Source organism: Callithrix jacchus, chromosome 3 (genome assembly GCF_049354715.1).
Source record: "Callithrix jacchus isolate 240 chromosome 3, calJac240_pri, whole genome shotgun sequence".
In the NCBI taxonomy this organism is placed as follows: Eukaryota; Metazoa; Chordata; class Mammalia; order Primates; family Cebidae; genus Callithrix; species Callithrix jacchus.
The window spans coordinates 53,311,325-53,336,334 of NC_133504.1; the positions used below are offsets into that span (position 1 = coordinate 53,311,325).

Genomic DNA, 25,010 nt, shown 5'->3' on the forward strand with positions numbered 1-25,010 from the left:
TAAAAATACAAAAAATAGCCAGGTGTGGTGGCATGTGGCTGTAGTCCCAGCTACTCAGGAAGCTGAGCTGGGAAAATCACTTGAATCCAGGAGGCAGAGGTTACAGTGAGCTGAGATCATGCCACTGCACTCCCTCCTAGGCAAGAGGAAGACTCCATCTCAAAAAAAAAAAAAAAAAAAAAATTATTGCTGCACTTTATGCAAATGGGACCAAGTATAAGACTAAAGTATTTTGCAAACAACTCAGTCCTATTGTGATTTGTTTTCAACAAAAATGAGGACTGCAGAGAGACAGAAATGAAAACTTGTCATATATTTGTCATTACATTCAACTCATTCTAGTTGTTTTTAAGTTCTTGCCTACATTTTAAACTAACTTTGCTTACTCCTGTGAAATCAACCAGCAATCTCTGGCTGTAGCTCAGAAGGAGCTAAGGGGTTGGGTAGTGTAAAAATCTAGATCAATATTCTAGTTCTAAGCAATTATCTTGAAAATCTGCCAAGTGATGGGAATAAATAGGATGCCCATCACCCAGAGGTTTCCTTTTTGGGAAAATAAGACCAAGGGAGCTAACCAAAGCCCCCTTGCACCAAAGCCCCATGTACCCAAATCTTAGCAAGCGTAACTATAGCAACTAGTTATCTGGGTGTGTCACAATACCTTTTCTCAATTCCACAGCTTCACCTTAGCATTTGGCTTATGATAAGGAATCCATACAACTCCTTCAAGATAGATTTTTGTCTCAAACTCAATTCTAAGCTGTGGGATAAAGCTCTAGGAAAGAAAACTAGATCTGAGAGATCTAGAGGCAGACAATAATGGAAGTTAAAAGGTACAGCACAGGTGAGCATGACTTATTCCTGCCAATTAAGCTAGGTTTCTCCTTTCATGGATAAAGGTCACGCCAATATCCATGGCATACATGAGGTCTAGGGAAGTCAAAGGCTACTGACAGCAGGGGAGATAAAACATATGTGGGTAAGGGCAGATATTCCCACCCCCTAGAGCTCCCCTGTTAACATGGGTGAAAGCCATGTTTGACACCCATGGGTGGTACCCTGTAGTGGTTGCTGGGACTTGGGGATATAAGAATGGAAAAAAAAAAGAGATGCTTCACTTTTTCTCCCTCACCTACCCTGGTTATATGCTAGGGAAGAGAAGGGAACCTGGAATGCTTCCGTCCCCTCTTTCTAGACGAGTAGACATTCACCTTTAGTCTGTATCCCTTTCAAATGCATTCTGAACCCCTAGGACGTCTTTGAAAAAAAGCCTTCTTTTTCCTCCTCTATCCCCCCTTCACTGATGGGTGTGTCTCTGTACTATGGGATACTCCCAGCTAATGCATTCTCCAAACAGGGAAAAGTTAATTTCCCAAACCTTAAACTGGTTGGCTTAGGATTGCGGTTGGAGGAAGGGAACACAGAAGGCTGACATGCCGGAAAAGAGGCTAAAAGTCAGGTTTTGGCCTCCCTCTCCCTGTGCAAACTGATAAAAGGCCTTGGGGACTTTTGAGCTATACTTATCCCCAATCCTGTTTTGTTTTATACATGTTTTCTGATAGCCCGGTTTGTCTATTCTCCATCAAACTCTAAACAGTCATGCAACTGGAGCCTCAAATGATGGCACCTTTTGCCAGGGACTCTTAGATATGCCTCTGAGGGGAATCTGACTGCTATTTTCCCAAAGCGGAGACCATTCTCAGCAGGAAAGAGTTAAAAATGGTCTTTGTCCTTATCCTTATTCTAAAGGCCATTAGATGTATTTATTTAGAGTGGGGAGTGATAGATACGGGAGAAGCCTAGACTTTTCAGTTCCTGGGTGGTGGCCTGGAATTCAGTCCATAGGATGGCACCGCCTCTCACTTTGCTGGGAGTCTTTTTTTCTTTTTTTTCTCTCTGGCCCATTAAATTCCATTCCCCTCACCCTTCAATGTGTCCATGTTCCCAATCCTTCCCGGTCTTGTGACAAGAACCCAATTTAGCTAAACTAGGGAGCAAAGTTCTGCTTCAGTAATGCATGTCATTTGGCCTGTTAATTTATCACAGAGAGGCTAAATATCTCCTCTATTTTCTCTAGAAAATAAATTATATTTATTAGAATAAATCCACATGCTTTTGATAATGCCTTTATGTATTTAACTATAATATTCATAAATGTATCACAATCATGTTTGTTCAGCTTATTTTACAACCTCTTAGGCCTAGAAAGTCATATCCTAATTATGAAGCCTGAATAATAAAACATTAATATGGCTAAATATGACAGTGTATCTCTAATAATGGTTCCCAATAAGAAACAAGAAGGGATCAGAACTCCTATGTATTGTGCCTTACATGTCGCAGATGCTGAAAAAATGTTTCATTCACAAGGCAGACACTCACTGAACACTTTGTTTATTATTTATTTATTTATTTTGAGACAGTCTCCCTCTGTGCCCAGGCTGGAGTGCAGTGGCACCATCTTAGCTCACAGCAGCCTGGAACTCCTGGGCTCAAGCGATCTTCCCCTCCTATGTAGCTGGGGCTACAGGCACACATAATCACACCTGGTTAATTTTTTAAACTTTTTGTTGAGACATAGTCTCACCATGTTGCCCAGGCTGGTCTCAGACTCCTGGGCTCAAGACATCTTCCTGCCTTAGTCTCCCAAAGTACTGGGATTACAGGACTTTATGTCAAGTCAGAAGAAATTAAGGCAAGGGCCACTTCCAAATCTGTTAAGACCCATTCACCTGCATGTGCAGTTTTGGGATTTGCTCCTCAAGAACTCTGAGCACTCCTAGATGAATCCAGTTCAAAATTTTCTTTTAGAGAATATGATCTGAATAAACAGAAGTTGAACCAACTTCTAACTTTTTATCTTTACTATGCTCCATGTAATGTCAAGTCTTCATTGCTCATCTAACAAAATCTAACACCTTATGCCAGGAGTTAATTTTTCTTTCTTATATATAAACATAAAAGAAAAATGCATTTTTGGATATTTATATGACATAATGCCATAAATTCAGTGGATGCTCATAAATACCTGTTGTGGTATCTAACAAATGTTGATTATAAAATGGTAATCAGACCCTACCCTGTAAAATGTTTTACTGTTTTGATTCAGTTGCAAATATACAGAGATTTAAAAGGATTTAAAATACCACAGATTAAATTGTGACTCGGAGTTAATCCTTGAGGATTTAAGAGAAGTATGAAAAATATTTATCTTTTAAAGAAGTGTTTAAGAAAAATATATACAATAGGACAGCAGAATTGGAAAACTGTTAATGTATCCTACAAACTGTATTTACAAGTGTATTCCATATACTTTTCACTTCTTCTACAGTACAGGCATAGTAAAATGGAATAAACCAGCTCAATTTTCAGTTCTGACCAAAACACACTACTCACTGGAAATACTTCACTATATGAAATGGTATGAATTCTAGCTTTTCACTGTAACTACTAAAATAACTTTTTCAGGTGGTTGTTTTTATAGATACCCTTTCCTTTAACACTTTTTCTAAACTTCATGGCTATACACTAAATGCACTGAGTGATTGATCTTAAGTGGGAAAAGAAAATTGCCTGGCCAGGCAGTCACGTCCATCTGATTTTGTTTTATTGACACAATGGGACCATCATTTTTAATCTTCCACTTCTCCTACCTGTGAATAACAAAAGTGTCTTACTCTCTTTTATGCTCGCAATGCTCTCAATTTTCTGAAGAGAGGTCAGAGATTTCATTAAGTTTGCTAGCAAGATCATGAAAAGACCTTTAAACAGCCAGGAAAGTAACCCCAATCACTCCAACCACAGTAACATGCAAAGGACTTTCAAAGGGAAGAGGGAACCCCTCTACCACTTTGGCTCAGATAATGCACTATCTTCAAAGTTGTACAGTATTTGGGATTATTTTACTCATGTTAATTTGACTATGTAATCAGCTCTGCATATTTTAAGACAATCATTGCACTGTGTGTAAATATTCTCTAACATTACATTTCTGACCAAAGCTAAGCAACTGGTCTGAAAAAAGAAACTTCTGTTCTACTTTATAAAGACATGTGATTACACTACCGGTAGTGGAACAGACCATTTTGCTTTCTGCCTTGCTTTTCTGACTTACTGATCTTTCTAAGTAATGCTAGTATCAAGCTTTTAAGAACCAAATATTAGTTTACGGTTTGCTTATGTGTGTGAAATTATTTCCCATTTCTTAAATCAGAAGGGCATGAAGAGTATAATTAATATCCATTAAAGGCTAATAAGCTGCTGGAGCAAACTCCTAATTGAAATTTACTTAGGAAGCTATTAAGTACTGCTAAGAAAAGCCTTTCAGTGAACAAGCTTCCAGTGAACAAACTTCCAGTGAAGAGCAGATTATCATGTGATGAGATCCACAAATAATAAACTGGCCCACATGACCCTTAGCCTAATGTACAGTTTATCCTATTTGAAACCATCATACCCTCATGTTAGTATCCCTCACAAAAGTTGGGGTGCCAAGATAATGCCTCTAAACATTCAAAATAATTACTTAAAGAAATCCCAAATGGCAGAAGAGTTGAAGCCCTAGGAAACAATTTTACTCTTAGTTACTGGTAAGGTAGAACGTTTCAAACTTGATGTGGTAGGTTTTTTGGTTTTGTAACCACTAAATTATTCTATCTGAGCATGCAGTAATTAAACTGTGGTGATGTCATGTTCTTTTCAGGAGACCAGATAAGATTCTTTTCTCTGAAGATGGGCTGTATCTACGGATAGAATAATTCTTTTGGTTTCCAGTGTGAAAGTTTACCTTTATGTGCACAATTAAATGTAAACAGGTCAGGGTTACTCTGCTCCTATTGATTAGTGATTTATCTGGTGTACTGAAGAATTTTTCCTTCTGTAAAGATAAGCATTTCAAATAGAACTGTCTAACTTAGCAAATAAGAGTCTACAAAAACCATGCATTATCATTAATACTAACATACCATTTTCTCACTTCTAAATACATCATTTTTTAAGGAAGAACATTTTAAAAAGGCAAATCTAGCAAGTGAGTACAAATAAGAAATAGCAGTAGTTGCTATTTTCTGTGAAGCAACCTGCACTGCAGTTTATTCAATTTATTTACTCAACAACTGAAGACCCTTAAACATAGCATGATCTGTTTAATCTGTTTCAAGTAGAAAAACTGTATTTGTCATGATACTTAGTAGATTGTGAAACAGGCTTAGAGACTTTAACATAAACCTTTAGGCAATGCTGACAAATACCATATTTCTTATCTGGAGGTTTGAAGGCCTAAGAATCACTTGGGGAGAATTTTAGAAATCTTGGTGACTGGGTCCCACCACAAGAGATTCAATAAATAAAGATCTCGAGAGCAGTGGCTTGGAAATGTGCAATTTTAAAAAAAAGAAAAAGAAAACAAACTAAAAATTCTCTGGTTGAATTGGTTCTCAGGAAAATGCAATTTAACACCACAAGATACCAGTAACACCCAATAGAATAGCTAAAACTAAAGACTGACAACATCAAATGATGAGAATGTAAACTCACACACTGCTGGTAGGAAGGCAATGGTTCACTAACTTTGGAAAACTAAGGCTGTTAAACCTATTAAAGCTAAATATACCTATGTAGTATAACAGCAATTACACGCATGGGTATATATCCCAAAGAACTAAGTGTTTATCTTCATCAAAAGACATATAAAGAAATGTTCACTACAGCTTTATTTGTATAAAGTAAAAATTGAAAACAAAGCAAATATCAATCAACATTTGAATAGATCCATAATTTGTGATATATATAATTCCTTGTAAGGAATTAAGAACTCTTGTTACATGCTAAAACATGGATGAATCTCACAGACTTAATCTTGGAAAACATAATGGTTCCATTTATATGAAGTTCAAGAATAGGCCAAACCGGGCCGGGCGCGGTGGCTCACGCCTGTAATCCCAACACTTTGGGAGGCCGAGGCGGGCGGATCACGAGGTCAAAAGATCGAGACCATCCTGGTCAACATGGTGAAACCCCATCTCTACTAAAAATACAAAAAAAAAAAAAAATTAGCTGGGCATAGTGGTGCGTGCCTGTAATCCCAGCTACACAGGAGGCTGAGGCAGGAGAATTGCCTGAACCCAGGAGGCGGAGGTTGCGGTGAGCCGAGATCGCGCCATTGCACTCCAGCCTGGGTAACAAGAGCGAAACTCCGTCTCAAAAAAAAAAAAAAATAGGCCAAACTAATCCATAGTAATAAAAGCAATTTTTTAAAAAGTTAATTTGGGTGAAGGCTTTACTGGCAAGAGGCAGGAGAAACCTTTCTAGAGAAGGAGAAGTGTTCTACTTCTTAATCTGAGGGGCAGTTACACAGACATCTGTATCTACATGTAGATATAACTACACTGAACTGTATGCTTAAGATTTATGCCCTTCAAACTAATAAGTTATACCTCAATAAAAAAGTAAATAAAAAGAAATGTCAAAATGTACCCAATTAAGATTGCTTTCCAGGAAAGGAAGTGAATGTATATTCTTACATATTAGTTTATACCTACTTGACTCAAGGAGAGAATATCAAACAGAAAATTTTCCTTTTTTTTTTTTTTATTAAGCCACCATGATCTGGGCATTTTGAGAAAAGCAACTCAGAGGAAGCTTTCTAATCCTGCATCTAATTAGACCAGAGGCCTTTATATGAAGTTAGTGAGCTGCTTTCCGATACTTGTTTAGCAGATCTAACAGCTTCCACCTCGTGCTGTAGAAACAAAAATAAATCTGTACATTTCCAAGAAAAACAAAGAAATTAGTTTCTATCCTCAAATCTACTAAAGAAAAGCATTCATAGGAACCATACGCCGTTTAATGAGCTAGGACTTAAAAACAGATATAGCCTGCCAGCATTTTGAGTATTCAATAATAGCAGTGGTCACCTGGGGCAGCGGAAATAACATGGTAACGATATTTTGAGAGGTTCCTGGAATCAAAACACAGGTCAGATTTTTCCCTTTTCCTTTTGTTTTCAGGGGAAAATTAGTTATTCTCACAGGGATTGGGGACAATTATTTTCTCAGACTGTGATCACCAGGCATGGTCTATTTCTTCTCACATCTAGTCTGAAACTAGTATAGTAAAAAATCATCTTGTACTGTTAGCTAATTTTCAAGCCAACAGTAGGAGGACAGTCAGCTTTCTGAAACAGGAAGAGCACAGGGCTCGGGACAGATCGAGGTAAAAACAAAAACATCTATTATTTAGTGATTGGTGGTGATATCTATTTGGACACAAAAGAATATAAAGCAGATAGTCAATTCAGTGGAAAAACAAAGGCATTTTGTTTACCTTGTCATATTAAACTGTATAAATGATTACAAAAAATAATAGCAGTTCTCTGCTATTTAGAACTTAAATGTGTGAAAAATTTTGAAAGTCTTTTTGCGGTTTTGCAACTATGGATCAAAAACCAAAATTACAGAATAAAATATGTTTTTGACTGCTTGATACTACATAATGAAGAACTGTTCATGTTTTATAGATTTATTCCAAGAAATTCAACAAATACCTCAAAACAGTATATTAAGACACTTCTAAATGTGACTATTTGTGGAAATAACCAGAACGAAGATGTGAAAAATCTCAGTCACAGAATTTAAAAAATAAATGCAGTTTCATTTAGATAACAGCTCATGACCTCAATGTAGAATGTACTGGCAGATTAACGTTCATAGATACTTGCTTTATCTGTTAATGAACACATAAAAATGACTTGTGATTAACACAGCTGTACTTGGTAACCAACTCACAGACTATATATAAGAAATGTGAATAATCATACTATGGATTTTCTTACACCCCTCCTCCACCATGGATCTTGTAAAGATGAAAAGTTCATAAATTGAGAGTTGCACTCAACCTAAATATACCTCTAATCTATTTTGTAAGGAATTGGGAGTTTTACCACTGAAAATATCACTGAAGTTTTTATGTTTTGAAACTTCACCTCTCCCTATTTGGTAGACATTTTATAATGTGAAAACAGACATTGGGAGCGACTGATTCTGACTTCTAAAATCAATGAAAATATTTCTGCTAAGTACAAAAATAAAGTTCTCAGTACATTATCAGTTACAATCACAGAGCCACTGAAACTACCTAGGCTTTTCCTGACCCTCTTAAGATTAAATCAGACGCTGCTGCTAACTATGCTTATCCAGTTCTTTAGCAGAGCACTTATGCATCAGCAGTATAATTCCTGGATTATCTGTCTCTCCTACTAGACTGACTGTAAGTTCTATAAGCACAAGAACTACATTTATAAACTTCCACAGAATTATACTTTTATATAGTTATATATATATATATAAACTTGTACTCCTCAAATATTATAATGAATTATTTTGGATATTTCTCTTAATGAATCCTCTCCCATCAGATGCTCAGTCTGTGATGTTTACCTTTCGTCTCCTTGTCACCTAATACATATTTGTTGAATGAATTTCCACAGCCTAATAGAGTGTCAGTAAATTCAAATAATTTGGTGAACTAATCAATCAATTTTCTAAAAGCACACCAAGCTTTCCTTCCCAAAGCTGAGTGGGTGTTTGTCAAGCTCCCAAATGATAAGAATTGTTCTAAGGTGGCCAGATAGACACGATGCTGTGCCTTAAAACTTGCAAAGTTAATCTCAGACAACTGAGCATTAGAAATTCTTATTCTGGGTTCTCAACTTTACTCATCCTTGAATGGGCTTCAAAAAAATTAGACTCACATTCCTTGACTGAAGAATGTACATCCTCTAAGAGAACATCTCATTTCCTTTGAAAATATATTTAGGAGCATTGTAAAAAGAAGAGAGGTGGAAGAGCATCTATGATTTAGCTTTTTGGATCAGCTCAATCTATACAGACAAGCAACAGAGACAAAAGTCTGTTCTCATGTCCCCCCAAAACAAATTCTACATTGAAAAGGCAACAGGCAAAGGAAAAACAAGATAATAGAATGACAAATTAACAGATAATCCATTACATAATAAAACTAATATGCTGTCTAAATCCAATAATTATCATTACTGACTAGTTGTTAACCATTAAAAAGAGCTATCTCATTTGTAATTTTAACTTTGAAACCCTCCACTGCACTCAAATATATGCAAGCAGAAAAGGGTTTTAACTGAAGTTAGAAGTAGCACCCCCATGCCCACTTACACTGTGACCATATTTAGTAATTTCACGAAAACAACTGAAGCCTTAATTCCTCCTGTGAAGCAACTTCTTGAGACTTTTAATCACCAGCGCTCTGCTGAAGATTTCTATTTCATCAGCCCTCTCCCAGCTAAGCTCGATTTCTCCTTCTTTCGTAGAGTGCTGTCCCGTGAGATTCTGAACTCCCTCATTAAGGGGTTTCCCCGACCCCACTGGGCAAACCCCAGCCCTGGCAGACTCCTTTCTCCAAGGCTGCTGACTGGCCAGAGAGGAAGCGGCACGCTGGCCTGAGCTCATTAGAGATGATTAGTCCCACTCCAATCCCAATCTTGGTGTTGATTATTAACACAATTTTCCACCCCTCGTGGAATCTACAGCACTCCTAAATGGAGATGTTCGGAAATGCACACTTCTAAATGTGAGTATAACCACAAAGATGAAAAGGTCAAAGACCTCGGTTCACCTTTATTTCTAATTCTTGGCTCTACAAAGCTACTTTGTACTGGAGTCCCCTACCTACGTGTTTGTTTAAAAAGAAAAAGCATAGAGAAGAAGTGATCAGCCAGCAAAGAAAAAAAGGAACCCAAGGTCAGACACGGTGGCTCACGCCTGTAATCCCAACACTTTGGGACGCCAACGTGGGCAGATAACTTGAGGCCAGAAGTTGAGACCAGCCTGGCCAACATGGTGAAACCCCATCTCTACTAAAAATATAAAAAATTAGCCCAGCATGGTGGTGCACACCTGTAATCCCAGCTACTTGGTGGGGGAGGGGGGGGAAGAAATGAGAATTGCTTGAACCTGGGAGGCAGAGGTTGCAGTCAGCCGAGATCGCACCACTATACTCCAGCCTAGGCAACAAACTGATGCCTCATCTCAAAAAAAAAAAAAAAAAAAAAAATTAAAAAGTACCTGAAGTAGAATTTCACTTGTAAAATTCTTCTGGAACTCTCTAGTCACTCAGCTCTTTCCAGGACAGGCACTGCAAATCTCAGTTCCTCATTCAAGATCTGTAAGCAACTATCCCTGGGCCTTTTTCATTCAGAGCCCTCCTGCCCCTGTCAAGTAAAATTCGATTCCTTCTCTGGATCCTTTCTTTCCCAATTCCCTAAGCCTGGAGGGTTCTGCATCCCTCTTTTCATTTATGTAGAAATACTATTTCTGTCAAAAGCCTACATTTTGCAATTTATTTTCCTCTCAAAATCTTTCCTTCACTACCTCCTGCCCAAACCTTGAGTCCTTCTTCCTTCCTCCATGCTCCTTGTAGGACCTGTGCTAAGTAATTCATTTGTTTGGTACTTTTTCATCGTGTTTTGTGACGGATTCTCACTTGCATTTCATAGGTAATGATAATCACCTTGGCTATTTCCTAACTTCATAACCCATTTATGCCTGAGGTTGTAATTTTTTGAATTTCTGCAATCAGACTTTGGCGATGACCTTGAGCAGTAGGATATAAATAACTCCCACATGCTTAGTGTTCCAATAATGGAACACTAGGCATAAATGGGATAATCTAATCTAGTTTTTTGAGACAGAGTCTTGCTCTGTTACCCAGGCTGGAGTGCAATGGTGCAATCTCGGCTCACTGTAGCCTCTGCCTCCTGGGTTCAAGTGATTCTCCTGCCTCAGCCTTCTGAATAGCTAGAACTACAGGCATGTGCCACCATGCCCGGTTAATTTTGTATTCTTAATAGAGATGGGGTTTACTGTGTTGGCCAGGCTGCTCTTGAACTCCTGACCTCAAGTGATCCACCAGTCTCCCAAAGTGCTGGGATTACAGGCATGAGTCACTGTGCCTGGCCACAATCTAATATAGTTTTAAAATATATTTTTAAGTATCACCTAAAGAATTGGGTTGAACTACATAAAAGTGTTATTTTTAATAGGTAAAAAATAGTCTAATATCAATAGTGTTACATGGTTAAATTCAGTATTTTTATTGGAACTCAATAAATGTTCTTAAATATCTTCTTGTTACCTTCTACCTCAGGATAATTATGTAGAAACTGCCCCACAATGTCTAAGTCTGTCTCTCTAAAACTTGTAAAACATTTCTCCCCAAACTAATTAAAGGATTCAGTGCTTTTTCCAAATGTCAAGTTCCTATTATAAAAATAAAACATTATATTGTGTAACTAAGATAACAAAGAATTATATGACATTTCTAGAAATGTAGCAGAAAAGAACGATTCAGGTTGAACGATAATATCTTAAACTTACCCTCTTCTGTAGGATTAAACCCACAGATGTCACAAATACAACGAACCCACTTATTCATCTCCTCCTCGCTATCCGCTACCAAGTAGAAAATCCGGTCAATAGTGTTGATATCAAAAATGTAGCTGTTTTCAAACTCTTTTTTGTTAAATGTCAATCCAGCATCTACTTGTTGACATAAATTTAAATCAATAATACGAATAGGCTTCTTGGCATGATCATTTTTGTAATATTCCAAAACATCTGGATCTCCAGTTAAACGGCCACTGCGTAACACGAACCATCTCCGCTTCCATGCCTAGAAACAAAACAAAAATATCCATTCAGCATTGAGATAATGTTTTCAAGAAGATGCACATTTATCAAATGAATTTTACAAATGCATTGTCTAGAGAAAGTCACAGAAAATGTGTGTGTGTGTGTGTGTGTGTGTAAAACCACAGAATAATCTGCCACTCCGAAAAGCAAAGTTTACTGATACCTCAATTAACTTAATAATGTATATATATTCCGTATCTTCAATTAAATGTCTTACTGTATAATATCAAGGCAATAAATCAAGGAAGATTTAGTTTTTACTAAATATAAAAAAGTTATGGTTTCAACAAATGGTGTTGGGAAAACTAGAAATCCATATGGAAAAGAATGAAGCTGGACATTATGTTAAGTGAAATGGCCAGTCATAAAAAGACAAATATCAATGATTCCACTTATATGAGGTAGTTAGAGTAGTCAAATTCACACAGACAGAAAGCAGAATGGTGCTTGTCAGGGCCTGGGGCTGGGGTGGGGAATGGAGAGTTATAATAGCATTTAATGGGCCTAGAGTTTGAGTTGAAGAAGATAAAGTTCTGGAGATGATGGTGGCTATGGTGCAATGGCGCTGTGAATGTATTAATACTTAATGCTAGTGAACTGAGTTAAAAAGTTAAAATAAATTTTGTTACATATATTTTGCCACAATTTTTTAAAAAGCAACAGATTTTCATGGGTTAGTATCATGACATAAACAATACACATAAAGCGGCTTCTTCATAAGACTTGCAGATTTTTAACATTTAAAAGATTTCTCTCTCTTTTTTTTTTTTAGGTGTAGTGGCAAGGAGTGTAGGGAGGGGAAAAAGGGTTTCAAAGCTTTTTCTGGCTTCTTGCCTGGGAAGCCATTGATTGTGTCTCTCTTTTAGGCACACAGCCTGTTGTTCAAACACTACGTGAATAAGACCTGTATTCTTGAATATGGGATTTAACTCTTAATATTTTACTCCTCTTCCCAACAAATATATGTGCGCAATCTGGACTACACTCATCACATACCCCCTCCACAAATTCTGGTAACTTCTGAGTTGAATACTACACCTAGAGAAGCCTAAAAATTCTTTTACTATCTCCCTCTCTAAATCTATATTCACCAAATGATAATAAAAGCAGAACCAAATGACAAACAGCCTTCCTCGTCAGCCTTAAACCCCAACATCTGTGCCTGGAAACAAACTTATACCTTACTCCTCTTCGAAGTTCTTCCTCAGGGAGGCAGCTAGATAGTTAAGAGACCTATTTTAGCAAGTCTCAGTCATTTACTAAGAGACATTCTCTGCTCCAGATTGAGCATTCTAGGTAAGACTGACTCAAGAGGACACTCGGGCTGGGCCCAGTGGCTCCTGCCTGTAATCCCAGAACACTGAGAGGCTGAAGTGGGCGGATCATTTGAGGTCAGGAGTTTGAGACCAGCCTGGCCAACATGATAAAGCCCCATTTCTACCAAAAAATACAAAAATTTCCTGGGCATGGTGACAGGTGCCTGTAATCCCAGCTACTCAGGAGGCTGAGACAGGGGAATTGCTTGAACCCGGGAGTCAGAGGTTGTAGTAAGCTGAGATCACACCACTGCACTCCAGCCTGGATAGAACAAGACTCATAAAAAAAAAAAAAAAAAAAAAAAAAAGAAAAGAAAAAAAAGAAGCGGGGAGCAGGGAATCCTGGGAAGTGGAAGGACTCAGAAACAAGACATCTTATGAACCCCAATGGAATAAAATATTCCCTTTGCTACTTGTGGGAAGAAAAACAAGTATATAATTCATTATTCCTACTTTCAAAGAATTGACTAATTGTTAAAAAAAATTTTTAACATACATGAAAATATTTGAGACTATAGCAACCCAGACAAAATGTCTGCAGAACTATTCCTAAATGAACGGGCATTCCTCTATAGAAAAATTTAGGCAATTCTTTAACAAGAGGATTACTAGAGAAATTTCAAAGGCCTACAAACATTATATAGGTCTTTAATATCATCAGTATTTTAAATTAACCTCTCATTCTTGGCATAGCTCAAAGGAAAAAGTAAATAATTGGTGTCCAAGGAGAAGGCAGGGTAGAGTCCTATAGATGTTTTAGATAATACTGAAAAGTCATAAGTATTAGATTCACATGATTTTAGCACTGTTTTCTGGATTATAAAAATCCATTTAATATGCATCTATTTACTGCAAAATAAATATCATCTCTTAGTAAAATTATGCCTCTATGGATATTTCCCTATCAAGCAGTAAGCCTTAAAAAGTAATGCAGATGTAAAGCAAAAGAATATAGAATATTATGTTATTTATGTAAAGCCCTCAAGAAATCGTATCTTTTCGTGATTTCTTGAGATAGTGAAGCTTCATCTTTAAATACAGAAATACTTTTTTTTAAATTGTACTTTAAGTTCTGGGGCCCATGTGCAGATCATGTAGGACTATTGCATAGGTATATATGTGGCAAGATGGTTTGCTGTCTTCATTCCCCCCATCACCTATATCTGGTATTTCTCCCCTCATTATCTCTCCCTACCCTCCTCACCCTCCCACTGTCCCTCCTCTAGCCCCTCCCAACTGACCGCAGGGTGTGATGTTCCCCTCCCTGTGTCCACGTGTTCTAATTGTTCAACACCCGCCTATTAGTGATAACATGCAGTGTTTGGTTTTCTGTTCTTGTGTCAGTTTGCTGAGAATGATGGTTTCTAGATTCATCCATGTCCCTATGAAAGACATGAACTCATTGTTTGTTATGGCTGTGTAATGACTTTTTACAACTTTATTGTCTTGCATGCAAATCTTTCTAAAATGCCTTACTACATACTTCACCAAAAATAATCCATTCTCCAATGATTCAGACTAAGTATTATAGGCATCCCTTTCTATACTGTACTTCAGGAGGCTTTCAGAGGCTGTTGTACTGTATGGAGTGTCATTTGTCCCTATAATATTAATAAATAGTACTATATTGCTGTGCTTCTATAGTTCATCTTTTAAGTACAGTTTCCTGTCTTTTTTCTCTCAATTTTTATCAAGTGTCACTTTTCCCCTCCAATAATAGGGTTTGTAGAAGGCTAAACTCTTACCTGCCTCAGGGACTTTGCACATATTTTTCCCTAAATATGCTATATTCTTTCCCTCACTTTTTGCCTGGCCAACTCCAACCTTTAGGGCTTCTCTTCCCTGACCACCCTCAACACAACCAACTCCAAGGTAAAGTAAAAAAATAGCACAGTTTATTTCTTACCCACGTAGTGATTTGTGTAATTTTGCAATTCAATTTTTCTTTGTATTTATTTGTTTAGCATCCAACTCCCCAAACAGACTGAAAAGTTCAAGAAGATAGTGACCACATCTGCTTTATTTGCCATAGCACAGGGCCTGGTACATAGGATATTTGTACAATAATAGAATTCTCCTGAGAGAACACACTTGTAAAATTTTTGAGATTAGCTTTGATACATGGGCCACAATGAAAAGAGTGCTTTCCCAAAGCATCTTCCACTTGAGAAAAAGAGCTCCAATACTGAATAAATAATACATAATAAAATAAACATAACTAAGATAACTTTATCAAAACACATGCACGAAACATCTAGGGAAAATAGAAAAACCAGAAAAGAAGCAGCATGTCCTTTTGCTACAGCTTATGTGTCATTCTTTGTTTTCCAGCTAACTGTGGCTCCCCCCCCTCAGCCATTCCTTGGCTTCTCTGTTGAAATCACATTGTTAAAATTCAAAAAGCCCTTAGGAACTAAAATAATCAAGAAATGAGTAGCAATGAATTGAGGTGCACTAGATATATTGGGCTAGCAATTATAGAGGCTGAGTAGACATTATACAAGACATGAACCCTTACAGCAGGAAATTACAGCATTAAAACACAGAATTTAGCCAAGCAGCACCTGCCATTTATTTATTTATTTTTAACATGGTCCAAATGTGAATGTTTGTCTCAGTCACAAAATGAGTCACCCTCATTGAATCTGGCACAGATTAAACTGGAAAACAAAAGCAATTACATAAACTACACACTTTAATAAGGCAGATACAAAGGTTCTCTGGATTATGGTACAAAGCACAATTTAACCACAGAATAAAGCTTGATGCTCGACAAGAGAACTGACATCAGCACCCTTGCTAATCACAGCACAAAAGTGTCTCTATGTTTTGTCAGAGCACAAAATGGGCCCACATAAATCAGTCTTTGTTATCTGAAAATATCTGAGATTCTTAAAGTTTGTCCTATTTTTATCCTTGCTGCCTTGGTAGCTCCAGAGAAAGCCATACACTGCCTTGCCAATCCTGCAAAGCAGTAGCAGACAAAAAGGACAGGCTTTCTAGAAACCTTCAAAACCAAATACTCAGAGTAATTTTAAACAAAATTCACAAAAAAATCATTGTAATGATTAGACTTCCATTACAGGCAGGTAATGAAGAAACGGAAATTTGCAAGATGTCTGCATAGTTGAGAAGGACTATGTAAAAACTTATTTTGTAGTCATTTCTTTTGTGCAACAGTTGCTCCAATTTTGAGTTGAACAAATAATGTCCTTAACAAGAAGTCAACAGTTAAGTCTGCATTTTGGGGTAACTTAAAATTACCAAAATCTGAATCCAATTCCCTATGCTCAGCGACTGCTTCCTCTGCCTATAGGATAAAACCCAAACTCCAGCAGGGCACACGGGACCCTTCAATCAACTCCTGCCTCATCTCCACCCATAAATCTCTCCAGCCTCACATCTAGCCTCTCTGCCTTGCAACCACATTGGAAATGCTTGCAGTTTCCAAACATTCTGCTCTGTCCTACCTCTGGCCCCTCGGCACAAAAATCTACCCCCTAGATTCAGCTCAGTCCTCTTTGGGGCATCATCCCTGAGCTGGCTCTCAGCTCTCCATTTCCACCTTGTTCCTAAATCATTTGATATCTGTACATTTGAATGTACTGAGGGCTGGAGCCATTTTAACCTTTCGTCTTTCCTATTCCCTGAGCACCCCAAGGAGGTACTCAGTCAGTATCTGCTAAATATGCAATCAAAAATTTTTGAGGCAAGGATAAAAATATAGAAGCTTTCATACTATTTATGCATTACAGGGATAGTGGCATGACTGCAATCCGGCCAGTCCATTCAAGAAATGGTCAGGCAAGGGCAGAGATGTGTAAACAAATTAATTTGTTTTTAAAACTCAACAGACATATGAGAGGTGTTTTTAAACATCATTTTAAAAGAACCATTCTTTTAAATATTTTCTGTATTTAGCAAATTGGATATACTAACCTGTAGAACTGTCACACTAAAGCTGGGTCTTAAGACAGGCTTATCAGACACCCTAGAGTATGGGTATGTACATGCTGGCAAGGAAGTATGGATGGAGTCCCACTATTTGGTGAAAAGAAAACATTTTTTAACCTGGATTAGCCCCAAATCATTATTGGCTGTAATGTCACTAACAAATTCACAAAATTTGCCTAATTAACCTAACTAGCAAATGGCTTCTGCTGTAAAGAAAAACACTGTAACTGCTGTACACCCCGTTTTGTGAGTTCTCTATGGTATAAATGAAAGCTCACATGCCTGGTGTGACACTTGCCAAAACTCCCTATCTTTTCCCTGTACCTTTAGTGGAAGAGCCAATTATCAAGGAAACAGACAATATATGGGCAGGCAAGAGAGAAGATCAGAGAAGAGGTTCTCTGCCCTGAATGCACATTAGAAATATCTGGAGAACTTTGCTTCAAAAAAAAAACCCAAAAAATGCTTGGGCTTCACCTCAGACCAACTAAATTGTAGTATATGGGGGTGGGAGGTGAAGAGAATAGGCAGCTTTAAACACTCAACAGATGATTCCAATGTGCTATCAAGATTGAGAACCATAGATCCAATCAATAGCATTATATTGCTCTTTAAAGTAAAATTAAAAAAAAAAAAAATCACAGGTCCTTTCAAGCTTATGTCTAATTCTTCATTTTCTTATATTAATACCTTTTTCTTATGCCAATGCAGTCTCTTATCTTCCTATTTTTGTTCATAATATTTACCCCACTGGCAAATATCTTTCAAAGCCAATCCATTCTTCAGGGTTCTTTTTTCCCAGTCTTCCCCTTTCCTCCCCACACCCTCCCTTTCTACCACTGACAATCAATTACTGCCCTGTAATATCTCTTGCACTGCTGTAGAATAGACTGGAACAGTCTATTATTTCACATTTCCAAACTCTCCAAATACTTATTTTCCCAACTGGACATTAAGCTCCTTGAAAGCTAATTCCTTTTTTTTTTGTATCTGCAACAGCACTTCACACATTTTAAGTGCCCAAAGCTTTGGTGAGATGTTGTCCATCAGAATGATCATCACAGAGAGCCACTAAGATTAAATGGAAGATTTCGAGGTGGGGGGGTGGGGTGGGTAAAAAACATTGTTATTGAAGTCCAAACTCCTTCAGCAAGATGGCATGCAAGGTTCTTCCAAACCATACTTATCTGTCTCATCTCTCTAAACTCTCACCTCCACAGATGGCCTCAGATAGCACCCATATGGTCCTTGTTGCTTTTGCAGTCTGAAACACCTTATCTCCCTCACCATGAGCTTCTACTCATCCTTCAAGACCTAGCTCAAGACCAGTTCTTTAAAGCTTTCCTCAACTTCCCCTGAGATAAGGCATCAGCTCCAGCTCCAGCTCCTTTCACTCTAACAAGCCCATTCACTTAAGCACTTGAAAAAGAACTCTGATCACTGCATCCTGGAGTCTCTCCATAGTTGTTAAGCCCTAACAAAGTAGATTTCGTCCAGATAGCTGAAAAACAACACTTTCTACATTCCTGAGCCAACTGCCCTTCTTCCAGGAAGCCTCACCACTGTAATTTTACTAACCCTTTCTTTTCTTAAGGAAGTGTGGGGGAAAAAGTACATTGGAATTTTTTATTTTGAAATCTCTTAAAAGGTATTTCACAACTGATATTTAAGGAAAGATCATTACTGTGACTTCTTTAGAATTCGAAATTTCAATATACTCTCAGAAATCTGTAAAATGTCAGAGTTAAGATGTGTGTTTTACAAGATGAAAATGCTATTTTTGATTAGATAGGTTGTAATCTAATTTTATCAGCAGAATAACAGATAAACCATGGGACATCTACACAATAAAGCTAGGCAAGTCATTCAAAAAGTGAGACAGATATATATACAGAAGCAATGCCCCAAGATAGTTGTTAAATTAAAAAAAAAAAAAAAACCAAGGTGTGGAATTGTACATATGGTAAATAAATCCATTTGTGTGAAATAACTGTGTTTGTACCAACACAGCACAGATCGTGTGTTTGTACAAACATAAACTATATTTAGACAACAGGTCTGGAAGGACACATACGAAGTTGTTCACTGTGATGACTAGGAAATAGGCATGAAAGGGCCAGATGAGTTTCATATTTTTATTTTATATACTTTATATTTTTAAAAAGTGTTTCCATTTATTGCTTTTATAATTTTAAAAACTACATGTTTAAAATAATATAGGAATGATGTGTACAAAACCAAAAGTTTATGTATATAGGGAAATGCTATTTTATTACTCTGCAGTTAGTGAATGGATATTTAACCTTTCTTTTAAATATAGAATTCCGGGACACATGTGGAAGGAGTCTTAGCCAGGAAATAGCCTAGACAGATAAAGAGTAACGACTTTGTTTTAAAGACTGACACTTAGGGGGTTAAACAAACAAATAAGGAAAGTGGGAACACTTAAAATAGAGGTATAAATTTATTTTTCTTTCCTTAAATCATTATAATATATTGCTTTAATTTTCTTTAAAAACCATGCAGTAAATGGTAACACATTTAGATATTTAAATATCTAAAATAAGCACTTTGGGGATTACTTTGGCTATTAAAAATATTTCCACAATACTATTACTAGGGTAAATAAAATAAAGAAAAACAAATTAACCATGAAGCAGGGACAAAGGAAAACCATTTGCTCTAAAAGACTTGAGTTGTTTTCCAGGAAGCACCATCTTTTCTCATAGAGCAAAATAAGGAAAAAACAGGCTCGGTGGAAGTTTCCACTCCACTGGCTCTATCATTATGATCATCTGTTCCAAACACACACAAGCCTAAAATTTCCTGTTTTCAAACTATTGTCACCATTTTTTAGCCTTGTGCTATCCAAGCTAACTTTAGCTTAGTAATATAAACAAAAGAATACACTGAAAATAATGCAGAACATTGCTTAGATCTAAGCTCTCACTGTTCCATAAACTTAACATATTAGAGTTTATATACATTGCCTGGATACAACAAATTAGTTGGAAATAAAACAATTTCATGAGAAGAAAAAAATCAAATTTAACTCAGAAATACTAGAGTAGCTGGAAAGACTTCAGGAATTTTGGATTATCAATAATAGTACATATACTTGTTGAAACTACTGCTAAATTAATGCCTACCTCAAAGCCTATGAATAAACACTACATAAAATCCTAGGTATAAGCACTACATAAACAGAAAGCCAAAAAAAAAGCTCCTTAGAATTTAATATACACAGGTGGTTCTTAAACCTTCTCTGGGTCATAAACTGCTTTGAGCATCTGATTAAAGCAATAGAAACATTTCTTAGAAAAAAGTCATGTGGGTAATATTGTACAGTTTCAAGGGTTCACAGGATCCCTGTTAACACGTTAAGAACCCTGAAAATAGGACTTGATTTTAATATATCTTACTACAGAGAACAATTTGGTATGAGGCTGGTCTGCCTTGGAACCCAATTAAGGAAATTTATTTATTAAGTTCCACTGGAAAGTATGTCACCTCATGGCTGTATTAATTCTCAATACAGCGTTGTGGGGCAAGTTGAGTGTATTTTTACTTGAAAGTACCATTTTGCTGGGCATGGTGGTGCACGCCTATAGTCTCAACTACTCTGGAGGCTGGGACTGGAGGATCGCTTGAGCCCAGGAGTTCTGGGTTGTAGTGCGCTATGCTGGTCAGATGTCCACAAGTTCGGCATCAATATGGTGACCTCCTGGGAGCAGGGGACCACTAGGTTGCCTAAGGAGGGGTGAACCGGCCCAGGTAGGAAATGGAACAGGTCAAAACTCTTGTGCTGATCAGTAGCGGGATAGTGCCTGTGAATAGCCACTGAACCCTGGCCTGGGCCACACAGCAAGACCCTGTCACAACAACAACAACAACAAAAAAGTACCATTTCATTTCTCTCCTCATATTCCCAATTGCTGGGGCTGTGTCCACACTCTAACTGGTGGTTTTGCAGGCTTCCTTACCCTAACCAAGAGGAGGCTGGAAAAGTGAGAAACTGGCTAGGAGCCGAACAAAGTTAAACATGCAATGTTCCATGTGAGTAGGATAGTAGCCTGGGGTGACTCAAGCTCGGTGTGTACTGGGAAGAAAGGCCACTGGCCTTGGGTCCACTGGATCTTGCCCTTTTCTTACCACCATGTGCAGTCAGTGAGCTCAGGTCAGGATGTGGGCATAGGAAAACGGGGGTATGGAGTTCACTCCATCTTTTGAGACTGGCTTTTGGCCTACTTCTGGCCAAGACAAGCGTTAGTTGGAGTTTATATACAATCTGGTCAGCTAGAGATTTGGAACACTAGTTGCAGCTAGTGAAGAACAAGTATATACCTACCTCTTCTTCTTCTCATCTCCCTAAGAACTTGTGGAGGCAGAGATGGTGCAAATGTCCAGATAGACTCCTACCAATCTAGCTGAATACAACAAAAAATGCCAGTAAAGAGCCATGAGCAATGCCATGAGCTCCAACACATGTCTATAGTCATTGAACCATTAATTCCATTTCTAGGAATCTCAGCAAAGTAACTAATGCAAAAATGTGGCGAAATACCTAGGCACCAAAATATTCAGCACAGTATTGTTTCTATAAGTAAATATTTGAAACAATCTAAATATTCAATAGAAGGTAAGATAATCAACTATCCCAGTTTTTCTAAGACTGTCCTGTTTTTAGCTCTGAAAATCCCACATCCTAGAAAATGGCTCAGTCCTGGGCAAACCCAGATGTTTAGTCACTGTAGGAAACTGAGTAAATAAACTATGATATATCACCATACAGGAGTCTTACACAGCCATCAAAGTGATGCTAAGGAATGATATTTTCTTAAAGAGTTTTCTTTCTCCCCATGGTTTATAAAATTTCCAAAATACTGAGAAATCATGGTAAGAAACTCATCTTTTCCAGTTGGAGTAGATGTAATTTGGTGTGAAGGAATATTGGCAATACCTTTCTTTCTACAAATTCTGGCTCTCCTGTCACCTCAGCCAGGTCAAGCTGACTACTCTGGGATGTCCACAGCACCTCATGCAAATCTCCATCATGGCACTTCTCCCTTGGCATTTCAATCAACCCTTTGTACAGCTGCTTTCTTTCCCCAAGATTCTGTCTTATTCCTCTTTAAGTATTCAGCATAGTGTGCAGCATACAAGGACTTGCTGGTTAAAAAGCATGGGTGATAACTGTTACACGAATAAATGAACAAATCAATGAATGTCTTCATTCATTTGCTGATGATGCTGCCTCTGTTCTTCACTAACTTGGTCTTCAGTTATAATGGATGATGCAACAAACCAATAGTGGGTTTTCTTATTGTAAGAATTCAGTCATAAACTCTCAAACATCCAGCCCACAAGGCTCAGTGAACAAAATATGAAACTGACTTAATCAGGGAATAAGTCAATATGAACCCTGGAAATGAAACCATGCCAATATGCTAATATTAGGTACCTAACAATTTCACAGTGACTACAGTACCATGAGAAGGTCCACACATTTTAGTCACTGAACATCATTTGTTAGCATTTTTATGTGTATGTGTGTGTGTGTGTGTGTGTGTGTATATATATATAGTTATATAGTCTCTCTCTGTATATCCATACTTTTGTGTGTATGTGTGTGTGTCTGTATCTATAATGACTTCCCAGTCTCTCAGAGGGTAGAATGTTACATCAATACAGAGAATAAGGACAAAATGGCATATGCTATAAAGTATAATGTCAATGTCGATTTGACATTTAATAACAACATCTTATTTAAAGATCAAGACCATGAGAAAATATAAAGTGCAATTTTATATATATATAAAATTTAATGTGATAATGGAACTTTCTGTGATAATGAAAATGGTTTTGTTGACCATCATAGGATCCACTAGCCACATGTGACTACAAAACCTGAAAAGCGGCTGATGCAACTGAGAAACTGATTTTCTAACTTATTTAACTTAAATTTAGCCACATATGGCTAGAAGCTATCATATGGACAATGCAGTTTTTTGTTTTTGGTTTTGAGACAGGGTCTCACTCTGTTGCCCAGGTTGTGTGCAATGGCGCAGTCATGGCTCACGGCAGCATCAACCTCCTGGGCTCAAGTAATTGTCCCACCTCAGCCTCTCCAGCAGCTGGGACCAAGGTGCATGCCACCACGCCTGGCTAACTTTTCAATTTTCTGGTAGAGATGAGGTCTCAGTAAGTTGCCCAGGCTGGACACTGCAGTTTTTAAGGACATTTCTTCAACTTAAGGGATAAGCAATATCAGTTGCTGAAGAGAGTACAGCTCTAATAAGAAAATCCACAACAAATATTTAAATTGTGTAATGCTACTGTAAGCAGCTGTGTCTGAGATCCTAATGAGTATGTGGGCCTATTTCCTAATTTCATTGTGTTCCACAAAGTTACTCTATCCTAAAATTGTGTCTCATGTATACTGTTATTATCATGATTAGGAAAAGAAATGCTTGCTTAAATAAAATTGATCATTAATAAAATACACCAATAACAATCTAGAATTTTTCAATGAAAATTTATCTTCAAAAAATGAACTGATTTCTAAATTCTATTTTGTGTTCAGCTATCCAATCCAAAATAATTATTTCTGGGTTAGAACTGCTGTTTTGAGTCTCCAGCAAAACATACAAAACATTTCCATTTTCTCAGTTTCTTATCGAACATTCACAATTTACAACAAAATAAAACACTGCTATATTAAGACTTGGATCACTGTTTAAAAACAACACTTTCACATTAAGAAGTAGAGGGAAAGCATTGAAGTCTTACAAATCAAATTTCCAATTTCCATAATTATGTTTATATGTAAAAAGCCAAAATAATGCTTAAATATCATTTTCTTCTGAACATAAAACTCAGTCTAAAGCTTCCAGAACAAGATAAATGGCAATGAAAAGTTTATTTAGAAAGACATCCTTCCAAAGAGATAAATTATGTATTCTGGAGCCACTGACTATATATAAACTACATTTAGTCCAATGAGCAAGAATGAGTAACTTCATCCAAAGAGAAGAACTAAGTACACGGTTGAATGCAAGAGAAAAATTATGGCACAGATAATGAAATCAAGGTCTCTGATGCAAATGTGGAAGGCTCAGCCCATCTCTCTCTTTCCTCATGAGGGCTAGGGGTGTCACACTTTCATAAAACATGATTCTTGGGGGAAAACAATTCTTCATGGATGCAGCATGCAGATAATAATCCCATCATATAAGAAAAACGATTGCCTATTTATTTCTTTTTGTTTTCAATAAATCCAGGTGCCATCTTGACCATTTTATAGTGTTTGGCCCTAAAATGAGCCCAGCTTTCTTTTTCCTGTCAACTTTCATCTCCCTCTCCAGTACCCAAACCTTATAACCTTTGGTCAACAGGAAACAGATACAATGGACTGAAAATAACAGCAGCTGTAAGGATTTGTATATGCATGATTTAATGCTTGAGGACAAGGAGAGAAGTGTTGAAGGAAAACAGAAAATGACTAGCTACTTCTGCCAGAGAAATAACAGTGCCATCTGGCAGGACCCAACTCATCTTGAGCTCCAAGCAAAATTGTTACCAGTTCATAAAAGCTTAAAAAAAGAAAGAAGAAGAAAAAAAAGAAAACAAGTACACTATGTATAGTAATACAATCACACAGAGAGACAGAGAGATAGACAGACCATGTGCAGTTGACACAGGATAACTTACACACTCATCTGCTTTAAACATGTTAGAAACCCAGTGAGACAACCAGAATCATTCACCAACTGCTGGCATCTGAGGTAACAGACAACAACGAACTGTGTCTGACTTGCCAACTTGGAAGTTCACTAAAGTCTGTAAAAGCTAAAAATAACCACATAAACATGTTTACAGCATTTTAAAAATACAGGATCTGCACTGTCTTCTAAATATAAACCTTGAGTTTGGAGCACAGAGATTGGCTTTGGGTTTTCAGAGAGGGCATCTGGACATCCCACATTTCACCACAGAAGTTCACATTTCAGTATTTTACTTG

General features: G+C 37.4%; 1 protein-coding gene across 16 annotated transcripts in view; it reads right to left on the reverse strand.

The window, feature by feature from the left end:
- GAB1 (GRB2 associated binding protein 1) overlaps positions 1-25,010 on the reverse strand; it is a 133,589-nt gene that overhangs the window by 39,353 nt on the left and 69,226 nt on the right. For all 16 annotated transcript variants that reach the window (XM_008992656.5, XM_002745323.6, XM_078366476.1 and 13 more), the window contains one exon: positions 11,406-11,700. In XM_008992656.5, coding sequence (XP_008990904.3) covers positions 11,406-11,700 — 295 coding nt within the window. The remainder of the gene's footprint in view (positions 1-11,405; positions 11,701-25,010) is intronic.